At 35.4% G+C, this 13,980-nt stretch overlaps 1 protein-coding gene across 2 annotated transcripts in view; it reads right to left on the bottom strand.

Annotated features, from left to right (window-relative positions):
* The window catches only part of PDE3B (phosphodiesterase 3B), a 167,607-nt gene that overhangs the window by 64,860 nt on the left and 88,767 nt on the right, over positions 1 to 13,980 (bottom strand). For both annotated transcript variants that reach the window (XM_024757003.1, XM_024757002.1), the window contains exon 2: positions 3,172 to 3,222. In XM_024757003.1, coding sequence (XP_024612771.1) covers positions 3,172 to 3,222 — 51 coding nt within the window. The remainder of the gene's footprint in view (positions 1 to 3,171; positions 3,223 to 13,980) is intronic.

Genomic DNA, 13,980 nt, shown 5'->3' on the forward strand with positions numbered 1-13,980 from the left:
AAAAAAAAAAAAAAAAAAAAAAAGAATCCTCAGACAAGATATTAGAATTAATAAGTAAATTTAGCAAGGACACTGGATAAAAGAATCAATATATAAAAATCAACGGAACTTCTATGAGGCAGCACAAACTATTAAAAACATGGAACTTCTAAAAATTGATACCTTTTACAATGTTATACAATTTTAAAAATTAAATATCTAGGAATAAATCTAACAAAATATGCATGACCCCTACACTAAAAACATTATTAAGATAAAGATAATACAGATCAGTGAAGGAATATACCATTTTCATGGATTGAAAGCCTCAGTATTATGAGATGTAAATTCTCCTCATACTGATTTATAGAGTCAATATAGTCTCAATCAAAATCCTAGCAGTATTTTTTTTTGTGTGTGGAAATTTTCAAGTTTATTAAAGAATAGTCAAGATAACTTTGAAGAAGAACAATGCTGGAGAACTTACTATCAGATGTCAAGACTTATTATAAAGTTACAGTAATTAAAGTAATGAGTGTGGTATCAGTGTTTCAGGAGAGACAAATTGACAAACAGACCAGAAGAGAAAGTCCTGAAACAAATCTACATATGGTCACTTGCTATATGACAAAGGTTATAATACAGTGCAAAGAAGAAAGAATGTGTATTTTGTTCAACAACTGGGTCAATTGGATAACCATATGGGGAAAAAATGTCTTGATCTATAAATCACACCATACAGAAAAATCAATTCTAGATGCATTACAGATCTAAAGATGAGAAGTAAAACAATAAAACTGCTAGGAGGTAACAGAAGAGGGTAGACACAACCCAGAGGGTAGACACAACCCAGGAGGTAGACAAGGTGTTCTTAAATAGGACACACACAAAAAAATCAGTAGACAAAAAGGAAATGATTGATAAGTTGGCATAAAAGGGAATGATTGATGGAGTACTTTTAATAAGACACCATGATAAGCCACAGACAGGGAGAAGGTTTTTTTTTTAATGAATGTATATATTCATGTCCAAAATACATAAAGAACTCCTATGATCACTAAGTAAAAGGTAGATAATCAGCGGAAAAAATGGGGAAAAGATCTTTACCAGAGGATATCTGAGTAGCAAATGAACATAAAAAGATTCTCAGCTTGATGAGCCATCAATGAAATACAAATACTAAAACCACAATGGATATCCTTCAACAGCTACCAGAATGATTTAAAACAGACACTACCAAGTGTTGGCAAGGATGTAGAGCAACTGAAACATCCATATACTGCTGATGGTTGGGTAAAAGTGATACAACCTCTTTGGAAAATTATCTGGTGCTTCCTACTAAAACTGAACATACACATGTATACCCTATGACCCAGCAATGCACTCTGATGTATATATCCAACAAAAGACATCAAGAATGTTTCAGCAGCATAACTTGCAATAGACAAAAAACTGAAAAATAAAACAAATGTCAATCTGCTATAGAATGGATGAAGTAACTGTATATTCATTCAATGAAACACTAAACAGAATGAGAATGGATGAATTACTACTATGTATAATAACATGAATTAATCTCACAGATAAATTTTGAAAGAAGCAAGACAGAAAACAGAGAGAAAATACATATGAGTGATTCCATTTATATACAATTCAGAAAAAGACAAGAAAAACTAAGTTGTGATGGCAGAAATCAGGTTTGAAAGGACACTTGGGAGAAGTTGATGACTAGGTGGGGAGCACAGGGGGCTTTTGGGGTGCTGAATTCTTCATCTGGAAAATGGTCACATGTATATATTCACTCTGAGAAAATTCATCAAGTTATACAGTTATGACCTGTGCACTTTTATATATGAGCGTTACACTTCAATTTTTTTTTTTGGCCATTCAGTGCAGCTTGCGGGATCTTAGTTCCCTGACCAGGGATCAAACCCAGGCCCATGGCAAGAAAGTGCTGAGTCCTAACCACTGGACCACCAGGGAATTCCCTATACTTTGATTTTAAAAAAAGGATTATTAGGGAGAGAAAGAGGGGTAGGAGAAGAGAGAAATAAAAGTCTGTGTGTCCACAAGCCCATGCTCTCAACCATTACTGCTTATCTTTAGATTTTACCAGTAATTTAGGTAGATACTCTTTTAATTGGAAACTGAGGATCTTGGTGAATATGACTGATGAAAAAGGCCACTATTTAGGTCAAGAAACCCCAGCCCCTTTTAGGTCAGATGTGGCCTTCCTCACATCACCTGACTGTAACAGTTACACCAGAGAATATTTTTTTCTTAATGGGCTGTTGTGGCTATTCCATTTAAAGTTTAAAAATAAGAATCAACCATTCAAAGGGGTGTTCATTTTGCAAAATTTTATGTTGGGACAATAGAAGTAATATGTCTGTAAACACAGACGACAAAGATTTGATTTTTATTAATGTTTATCTATTAGTGTGAAAAACATCAGGTTTCAAAAGCATATGAAACATAATATTACAATCTTTGTAGACTAGAATTATATAAACCATATGTTTCAATACAATGGAAAACTAGGAAAAGATCTATAAAGATATATATCAGAAGTTAACATAGCTATTCCTTGATGTTTGAATGATTTTCCTTTTTTCTCCTATACTTCTATTTTTAATTCTACTGATAACATAAAGTGATCAAAAAATCTTTAAAAAGCACATTTTGTATTATTCCATATATATAAAGTTCATAAATAAAGAAAACTAATTGCTAGAAGTCTGGATAGGGGTTTTCTTTGGAAACATAGGTAATGACTAGAATGGCACACAAGTGAGGCTTGTGGGATGCTGGTAATGTTCTATTTCTTGTTATGGGTACTAGTTATATGGAATGTTTAATTTTTGGAAATTCATTGAGCTGTGCAATTTTCTGTACCTTTATCAGTAACTCTAGGTGGAGTGAACTGGGGGGGAAAGAGCCTCATATTTAATATAGATGAGCCCAGATTATATCAGCAACATTTTAAAAATAACTATATAAGTTTGGTTTCTTATTTTCTTTTCCCTTACAATTAAAATACATTTTAAAAAAACTACCTAAATGAAGTTCTGGTTATTTTAGTTCAGCTAAAGAAAAATCTTATGGCATATAAATTAAAGTTACATTCAGAAGATTTCTATGTCAAAAATTTGATTACAGATATTAATTATTAGTGATATCACTTATATTTACCTGATAGTGAGGTTTATACCACTGCTTTAAGTCCCAATCCCAAAGAATCATCTGGGGGAAAAAAAAAAAAGAGTTCACTTAGTTACAAACCATAAGTAAATAAATATATGTAAAGACAAAATGGAGCATCTTCAATTACAGATACCTAAAATACCTTAAAGTTTGGGAGAGGAATTGGGAAGATTAGAATAAAAATTATCTCTAGATGGAATATTTTATTAATTACACAATCTGTGATTGAGAAATCAAAAGAAGAGTCAGGATAAAGTCACTAAACTAATCTATATTCAAAATATAGATTCAAAATATCTATTACCACAGAACTGAAAATATCAATCCAGAAGCACATCCATTCACTAAAAATACAAGAAAAATGACAAATCACCGTTCTTCCCCCTCCCTACCCTCTCCAAAGGCTCATAATTTGTCATTTTAAACCAGTGACAGTAGGTGGTGCTATTTCCTTACCAATAAGGCACTTCTGTCAAAAGCACTTTTAAAAGCTTGCCCTTGGTTTAGATTAAGCATAAAGGAATGGATTTATAAAAAGCTACACACAATCCTTTTGATTCACAGATAATTAGTTTTCCTGTTTTTCTCCTTTATAGATTCTCAATGGTAACTTCTTAGTACCAGACTAGTTTTTTCCTGCCCTTCTCTTCCTAGCAGGCCGTGTGGTTACTTCTCCATCTAATAGTCACTGCTCTAGAAGATAAAATTAGCTTAAATTTGGCAAGCTATAACTGCTACCTACCATTAATCCTAAATTTCTTTTAAGTTTTACTTAAGTAATAAATAGGTCTCCTCCTTTTGCCTAAACAATTGATTATAATTGTGATTTTCTACATGGCTTTGAACCCTAGTATCGAGCGTAAGCCTGGTTAATTTGTAATACAATCACAATTTCTATGTACTGAAATATGTGCTGTTTCTTGTCCTTGGTCGTAAGGATCCTGATTGCAAAAGATCATAAAATGTTATCTACTCTTTCATTGGTCTGATATTTAAATAGGGAGTTGGCAGATTTTTTTTCTGTAAAGGTACAAATAGTAAATATTTTAGGCTTTGCAGGCCACATAAGGTCTTCCATGGCATATTCTTTGGTTTTTGTTTTCGTTTTACAACCCTTTAACATGCAAAACAAAACAAAACAAAAAAACATTCTTAGCTCAGTGGCCATACAAAAACATGTTCCTGGCAGGATTTGGTCAGTGGGCTATAGCTTGCTGACCCCTTTTAAAAATTGTCAATTGTCATTATCACCATCCTTGCAGAAGGTCATCTCCTGCCAGTAAAGAGAAACCTATCTCTTCCCAAAGAAAATCCAGACCACTTACAAAATTCATGGACCAGTACCTGCAAAATGGCTATGGTACAGCTACATGCAAAGTACACAATATATATTAGTAGGCTCATCAAATTTACGCAGTATTTTATATGGCCTTAAGTGTGGTCCTCATATAATTATTTCAGGTTTTGATTTAACCAGCATAAACTCTAAATTCTAGAGACATTAATTAATGCAGTTTAAAACATTAATAACTTCCTAAGAACATTCACATTAAGATTAAAATAACTTAAAATCCCTAAATTTCTTTTATACTTGATATACACGCTCCATTTTCTGCAGGCTATTCTTACACAACTGGCTTTTTAGTCCCAACTGCAGTACTTTACTTCAGTCCTGATTTCAGCCTGTCCAAGTTTCTTTGGAGAGTGGAATGTCGACTAGCCTATTCACCATTCTTCCCATCATCATGACATTTGTAAATCTGATGTTTTCTTAAGTTCACTTTAAAAAGTAGAGAACGAACAGGAGTGAAAACAGAACCTCAGGATGGATCACTAAAGATCACCTATGAGATTTGCGTCTGAGTCTGCATACTTGCCTAACATACTATCATCCAATTCATACCTCCACATTTCTTCTACAAATGATACCATCAAACGGTGACATACCTACACCTCATTTCTCCTAATCATTAGTCTGAGTAGAATTTGATTTCTTCCTAACTCCAGCATACTTTCATTAGGAGGGTTTCTTAACACTGAGTCTTCCTTGCCTCCCACTTGCTATTCTGGCTTTGAATAAACTCTTAAGCAGTAGATCAACCTTATTTATAGTCACTTTCTCTGCGATCAAAAATACATTTGCCAAAGGCAGCAGGTCTTAGTCTGAAATCCCCTGCATATTAGGAACTGAAAAGAGATACAGTGAAAGCCACAAATCGCTGGTAGACTGCCTTCTGTATAAATTGGACAACTAGAATATTAGCGATTTTGAGAAAACAAAATTTTCTGCATAAGTAATAGGAGATGTATAATCCAGGAATCATACAGCTGCAGCTAGGTACATCTTACAGCAGTGTTATTCAAGGTGTGGTCCACAATAAGAAAGTACAGAAATGAAGAGTAAATGTTTAGAAATTTTTATATCAATTTGATATTGTTGAGTTGATTTTAGTATATTTTACAAAAGCAGATTGGGGCAAAAACCCCGAAGCTTGATCCTTTTCTATATAGTTTGATGCCAAGAGACAAGAACATGGATGCACAGAGCTGCACTGCTTGGGGCAGCAAGAAAACTAAAAACGACCCAAATGTCCATCAATAACAGAATGGGGAAATTTTGGTACATTCATGCAGTGGAATACAATAGTGAAAATGAATGAAGGATAGCTACAACCTATATGAATGAATCTTAAAAACATAATGTTGAATGAGAAAAGTCACAAGAGGATACATACAGTATAATTACATGCAATATAAAATAAAATATTCATTGAAATATACTTTTTAGAAATATAAACATACAGGAAACTATGAAGAAATTCTGGATGGTTATTTCTAGGGGAGAAGAAAACTGGATCTGGGAGTGCCATACAGGGAACTTCAAAGTTACTGGTAATGTTCACAGATAATGGTGGGTCGATAGTGTTTTCTGTCCTTAGTGTCTAAACTGGTAAAGAAGCAGAGACAGTGACTAGAGTAAACTCTTGAGGAATTGTGCTATACATGGCAAGAATGAAATGGAGCAATAGCCAGAAAAGAATGTGGGAATAATACTTTTGTTGTTAAAATTGTAGGTTCTAGAGCTTGTTTCTACTTGATAGGAATGATCCCGGACAGTAGAACTAATGATAAAGGGTAGAGTGCATGATTTCCGAAGGAGCAAAATCCTTAATGAAAATATTGCTCAATACCTCTATACTATTAGCACATAGATGAAATTTTAAACTAAGAAACAGTAATAGAGTATTAGTCATTATTAATCAAATCTGTGAATCACTAGTTGTTCCTCAGGGGTCTGGAATATTTGCGGAGCGGTGGGGAAGAACCAATTTAGTTTACATATATTTCAACATTGTGAACTGCAAGATTAACTCTGATTTCCACAGAAATATCATCATCTTAACAATTATATTTTTTTATCTTTTTTTTTTTTTAAAAATTTTGGCCAAGCGGCTTGTTGCATCTTAGTTCCCTGACCAGGGATCGAACCCATGCTCCCTGCACTGGAAGCGCAGAGTCCTAACCACCGGACCACCAGGGAATTCCCAACCATACATATTGAAAACCGAGGCAGGTGCCCTAAGGCCTGCATTATTCTGCACGACTACAAATCATCCTAGGTAAAGTATTTTCGTGTCATTCGAATATTATTGTTTATATCTATTGAATTTGCATTTTTTGCATTGTTACATTACGTCTCCAGTCCAAAAAATAAATGGCTCAAAATTGGTTTCCTAAGGCTTAAGGTACTAATAAAAATAGTAACAAAACTCAGAATAAATGCTAAGCCTGAATCAAGAGCAAGACTCTAATGCAATCTGACTACAAATCTGTGGGTGTGATGATACCACACAAACCCATAAAAAAAATATTACTAAGTCATACAACAGTGACCATCTAAAAACTGGACTTTTTTTTAGACTCGCAATTCATTCACCTTATATTCTTCTGAATGTTGTCCACTTTGAAACTTTTATGACATTCAAACAAAATGTGAAGACTTTTTGGTAAACCAGTAGAACTTTTCTAGAACAATCACATAATGCTTTCTTATATGAAACTGAAGATTTTTGTTCCTGAAACAGAAGTGACATAAACTAGAGGCACCATTCAGATTCTGTGCTCCTCCTAGGAAAAGCGTATAAAAAAGATAAACTGTTGCTGAGAGACTTGTAAAACTAGCCACACAGATGATAAACATTATGCTGGAAGAGAGAATGGACCAAAAATTTTCCAAAATGTATTTACTATGTGACACCTTGGGACATCACAGAACTGAAAAGGCATATAAGGTAAAAGAGTAAATACTGTCATATTTGTACACAGCAGATATTTTACTTTACTGGTAGGTAAATGCACTCATGTGATGAATCCAAATCAGCTCTTGGTTTATGTGCAATACACACAGCAAAAGATGGCAGCCAACTTTTTTATGTGTTTATCATGGAAAAACCCATACTACGAAATATGATTTTTTTTCCTATTTAATGATTATTTTGTAAACTATGATAGAGACTTGAAAACATGTGCTGGAATCAGTTTTGAGAGAATTTGTAGAGCAAGGAAGAGCCTCGCTAAACAATTAGAATATCCCTTAACTGCAGATCTACCACTGCTTTATTCACAGAAAACAGCTGGTAGTTAAAACACACATGCTGGGCACGATTCAGTGTTAAAGGAATAGCATAAGTGTAAAATGCACTCAAGTTTTGGCCACAGAAAGTACATCTTTTCAGTGTGCTGTGGGAAAATGGAGTGCAAGTAAAAACTGCAAATAGAAGTAGTCAATAAAATGCAAAGAACTTCTATTTCTCAAGTTTTAAAGTGTGACAATGACCATTAACTTAGCAACTGACACAGCCTCAAAAGTAATCTTCAGTGAGAAATCTCTTTATGACTCGAAGGTCCATGTTGAATTTGAGTATTCAGAAACAACAACCAAAAAAACTACTTGCTACCTTCCACTGTAAATTATAATTTTGCTTGAATTTTTCTAATTTAAGAGAAATAGAGAAAAGAAAAGAATCTGGTTGGATATATGTGCTGAATCTACAACACACAACCTATTTACTCATCAGTGATCTGAAATAGAAATACCTTTAATATTGCAAACAATGTTCACTGATAATGTACTTATTTTAGTTTTTAAAAATTATGAATCATTTTTATACATTTATCTAATATTGGTAGGCGCCTGCCACACATACTGAATACATAGTGGATGGTGCATGGTATTAAAAGTTTAAGAAACATTGGCAGAAGCATTCCTTCCTCCTATATAATATATAATATGTAGCTCTTTTAAAATTTTACTTCCAAGTAAACAGTATATGCTCTGTATATAAACTGTTCCCAAGTCAGCAAAACCTTAGGCATCTAAACTTCAATCTCAATAGCAAGGTAGATCCTATAAATAATTTAAGAATAAATAATTCAAATACTGCTAAATTTTCAGTAAAAAAAGGAAGTTTTAGTGGCTATGGTATGTTCTCAAAACATGGTTCTATTATACTATAAGACATCATTTTTTTTTTTTTTTTTTTTTTTTGGGGTACGCAGGCCCCCCCCTTTTTTACTGCATCAGCAGGCGGACTCTCAACCACTGCGCCACCAGGGAAGCCCCATAAGACATCATTTAATGAAAGTATGAAATTTTAATTGCTGGGTTTTTTGTTTGTTTGTTTGTGGTAGGTGGGCCTCTCACTGTTGTGGCCTCTCCCATTGCGGAGCACAGGCTCCGGACGCGCAGGCTCAGCGGCCACGGGTCACGGGCCCAGCCGCTCCGCAGCATGTGGGATCCTCCCGGACCGGGGCACGAACCCGCATCCCCTGCATCAGCAGGCGGACTCTCAACCACTGCGCCACCAGGGAAGCCCTAATTGCTGTTTTTAGGAGCTTCCAATATTACATTTGTCTGTTCCCATCTAAACTCAAATACAATATCAGAAATTAGTACATATTTTCACACACTGTAGTTATCTGTTCAAAAATAATTTTTAAAACAGCATTTTCTCATAAGTTAAGTAACATATGAGGTGCATACTATTTAAAAAATTCTTTTAGTTGATCTGATAAAGTAAACCCAAGACTGTGCCTTTATATAAATTCAGCTTTTCTTTGTGGTGATAAAGTTGGATCCTGATAAAAGTTTCTCTTTGAATATGTTTATAAGTCCAACATGCTTTACAGAGCTCTACAAAACCATCAATACCACAGAGAAACATCAGCAGCACAACCAGGAGATGTTATCAGGTTCAATTACGTCAATGAGGTTTTATTTCATTGTTCCCTATGTAGCCAAAAAGAAAAATATATATGTGTCCTCAAGTCAAGCTCACAGAACTGTGATATTTATGTGAAATTTGAAAGATTGTCTACTACGGTACAGCTGTGAATTAACGTTACAGCATCCTTTATTCTCATGTTTCTGGTTGACATTTTGCTTGAGCTTCATGTATAAATCTAGGCTAATGAAATCGACTGAATTTCAGTATTGCCATCTATTTCTATGCCTTCCAACTTAGGCCCATTTAACTTTGTGTTTATTGAACATAAACCAAAAACATAAAATAAATGGACCGCCAAAAAGCCAAACTAAAACTGTACTTTCTCAAATAGTAACCTTGACAAATAAGGGCCCCAGTCAGAAAAACTGACAAGCAGGGGAAAAAAGGTGTGTGTGAGGGGCTGGGGGGTGGTGGTGGTGGAAACTAGTATTACTTGGAAACTAATCTCATTTGCTATTCTTACTAATCAATCAAAATATATGATTACAGCCGTGGTGACTTAGACTGTAAGCTATGCCCCAGCACTATGTTAGATGCCTAATACCTAATGTCTTCTTTAATCTTTACTAGAATTCTTTGTGGTAAGCCTTATTTCCTCATTTTACAATTGACACAACAGAGACTAAAAAGGTGAAGTAACCTGCCCAGAGTCACATGATTAGTAAGTGGCAGAGACAGAAATTAAATTCAGATCTGCCTCATTCCAAAACTTTAAGGATTCTTAATCATTATTCTACACCATCTTATAATTATTACCATTTACTACTGTTATTATCAACACTACTATGTGCTAGCACTATGGCAGGTGCTTGGCAGCCATGTAAAATCACAACAATTTTGCAAGTAACCTCATTTATATATGGGGAAGTTGAGGCTTAGCGATTATACTAATTATTCTGTATTTGCCTCCCAGATCCCTTCTTTGCCCTCCTCGCCACCCTGGGGAGGCTGGGCCCTACACTGCATCTCCCGAGCTCTCATGCAGCTGGTTTCCACTTAGGCTGGGAGATGACAGCAGGAAACTGGAGTTTGGGAGGAGAGAGAGTTGATTATTTCTTCTCTGCTGCCTCCATGACTACAGGTCTTAACCAGATGGTCTTCCCTTCACAACTTCAGCTGTGACTCTGAACACACCATTTCCACCCTTGTTCCACCAGCCTCAGGTGAGGTAACAGCTTTCCATAGTTACTAGTCTCTTGTTGCCCAACCACCCCTTGTCCATCATCTTAACCCCGCTCATTCTCTCAAAGTAGATTCTTCATTAAAATTTTTTTATTTGAACCACCTTGGAGTGAATTCTATTTCTTTTTTGCACTCCTAAATAATACAGGGACTTTGTTAACCAAGTTCTGTCAGGTGTCAGCTAGGAAACTGCAGAGCTAGAATTTGAATTCAGATTTATCTCCCTACAATTTTATTCCCTTTCTACTACTATGCTTGAAGGATAATTATTTAAGCTTTTAATGAGACCTTTCTTTCCAAAAATGATAAATAAAAAAGGATCATCAAATTACCCTCCAATCCCATATTTCCTGCATTTCATTCTGTTACTACAGATGAACTTCCTGAGCTCTAGTCAATGGCTCACTTTTCCATAAATGCACTAGGTCCAATCTGCTGGTACCTACCTGAGGATATTTCACAAGCAGTTCTCTCCCTGTCTGCTACATCATCATTTTCTCTCTCTACTAAGTCATTCCCCTTAGACTATAAACATGCCATAATTCCTCACCTCTCACACACACACACTTTCTCATGATCTTCCTTATACTCAGTCTCTATCCCAGTTCTTTGCTCCCCATTTACAGCAAAATTCCTCAAGAGTGATGTTTACTTTTTGTTTCCAATTCTTCTCCTACAATTCTCTCTTAGCTTTACTAGTTTATTTGCTGGTCCTTGAACATGCCAGGCAATTCCAACAAAGATTTTTTCTAAAGCCATACTGATAATTCAGATTTTATAAAGTAGCCCTTGAAATGTACATATAAGTTTGGGTTTTTTTTTCTCTCAAGAGTACAAAACCAGAAACAACAATATTTAAAGGGACAGAGGACATAGGTTGAGTGAGAAAAATATGAAAAGTCATAGATTATTTGAAAAAGATATTTAACCTCTAAAAGTACCAACTACTTAAACCTCTATATCCTATTGATCTTATGAGACTTTTGTTTTTATCATTTGATGTTCTGAAATTGAGTAAAACACTTTTTTTTTTTTTTTAACCTTTCAGAACCCTTTTAAAACAGTTCCTCACACCGTGGTCTAATTAGTTGTGCTAAGGGAATTCAAGCACAGAGAGCCATTTTCTAAATATACTATGAAATTGCCTCTATTTTACCAGTATTCTTAATCTCTTATTCACTCCAGATGTTTTCAAGTTTTTACCTACCTGCTTCTCTTCTAGACCTCCTGTGTCCTTCCAGATATATGAGTTGGTGCATGCCTCAACTGGCCTATGGTTAAGCAGAATTTTATCTCCATCCCAGACATGGACTCTACATTCCCCCCAAGAGATACATATTCTGGGTAGAATGTGCCAAAAATAACTGGAAAAAAAGTGGGATTGTAAAGCCTATGACTTCAGTTTTCCTCCTACTGTGAATCATGTTTTCCTTTTAAGTTAAAATGTAATTTTCAGTATAATCTAAGCAAAAGATTCAATTAATAATAGCTAATATTTAAAAGACCTTACTAAAATATGTGAACAATTCAGGATTGCATGAGGACCGTCCTAATAAATGTTCTAGAATTCTAAGCACAGTTTATGAACAAGACCAAAAGAGAAAAAAAAAAGGTTCCTCCCCTCAAGCACAGGAATATGCTACAAACTTGACTCCAATCTGGAAAGAAAACTGGATCACAATGGCCTTCTCTCAGGGGAGACCTGAGATCAACCTAAAATGGTGGTTTTATGACCATATCTAAAGCCATCTCCATCTATACATACAGTAACTCAGGCAGACTGATGCCAGAGTCCAGGTTCTCAAACACTATACTATACTGTTTCTCACCTACTTAAGGCTCAAACAGAGGAAGCTGGGTTGCTTCCCCACGCCCCCGCCCCAATCAACTCTATACAGTTCACATAACTCAAAGATCCATAAATTGCACAGACATTCAAGTAAAACAAAGGGACTAGCTGGTCCTAGGCAGGCATACCCTCTGCCTAACAAAGCAAATACAGCATATATGTTTTCTCTGATTGCCCTTTATAATTTATCTGAGAACAGACAGATGATAGTTTAGACTTAAGAATGGTGAACCAACCAAAGACACCAGTCTTACTGGTAAAATAATTACATATATGTATGGAGGGGAAATAAAAGAACATGCAAATTCTCTGCTGCAAGTCCCTTTGTTTAGGAATCCTCCGCCTTGGCTCTTCTGATATTCATGACTCTCTAATGCGTTTACATAGACACGAGCTTTGTATTCCCAAATAACACGATGGAGAGTCCTAATGGTATTTCAGCATGGCCAGAGAGTATATTTCATCAACAATTTGTGATCTCTGCCCCAAGAGGAGTACTTGAAGTGGGTTAGAATACTGCTGTAGGAAAAAGTCTAGAAATTCCTTCCAAGGGCTCAGCTCCAGGCTTTGATACCCTGCCTTTGATCATTAGAACTATCAGAGCCAGCTACGGGCCCAGGACCATTCCGACTGGAAGTTTCCCATCCTCAAACATGTCCAACCCATTTGGACAGAGGGTGGAAATCACTGTCGGTAACAGCTAAATATTGCTTGGGTCATTTGAAAGAGAACACATGGTGACCTTTAATCAGTCTCAGTCTTTTAGTGTCCTCAAATTCCTACCTCACTGCAACTAAAACAAAACAAAACCTAGTTAAAAGGGGGAGGCAACTTCAAGTCTAGCAAACCACAGGCAACAAAAGTGTGTTTACTACATTAGGTACTCTTTTGGGAGCTTTATATATATATTACATTCAACCTGTGAGATCAGTTTTTATAAATAATTTGTTGAATGAATAAATGACTCATTTTTAAACCCCTCTTTCTTCTTCCCTGTATCAATCTATTTTGATCTAGATATTTCTGATTTTCTATCACCACCATATTTTCACATTTTTATCATATCAAGCCTTGATCACTTTCAACAGCCTCCAATCAATTTTATCTACTTTATACATCTTCAAAGCTGTGTTATCATGATACTCTCCTGTTAGAAATATTCAGAGTATATTTGAGCTTAGGGGAATTTAGAAGTTAATTCCAATCTTCTCATTTTACAGATACTAAAGAAAACAAGGTCCACAGTAATTGAGTTTTTCTTTGTCTTTTTTACCTCTGTGTCTAACCTCACTCAACTAAAAAAAAAAATCTACCTGTAGGCAGACAGTCAATTAAAACAAAGGAACTATTTGGTTTTAAGTGAGCAAGCCTCCCCCAAATAAAATAAAAACATCTTTTCTGATTACCTTTTATTTTATAATTCTACCAACCAAGCTCACATCTGATTATCTACCCAAACCCATGGGGGGGGGGGGGGAT

The sequence above is a fragment of the Neophocaena asiaeorientalis genome, unplaced genomic scaffold, assembly GCF_003031525.2.
Source record: "Neophocaena asiaeorientalis asiaeorientalis breed wild unplaced genomic scaffold, Neophocaena_asiaeorientalis_V1.1 scaffold504, whole genome shotgun sequence".
Classification (NCBI taxonomy): domain Eukaryota; kingdom Metazoa; phylum Chordata; class Mammalia; order Artiodactyla; family Phocoenidae; genus Neophocaena; species Neophocaena asiaeorientalis.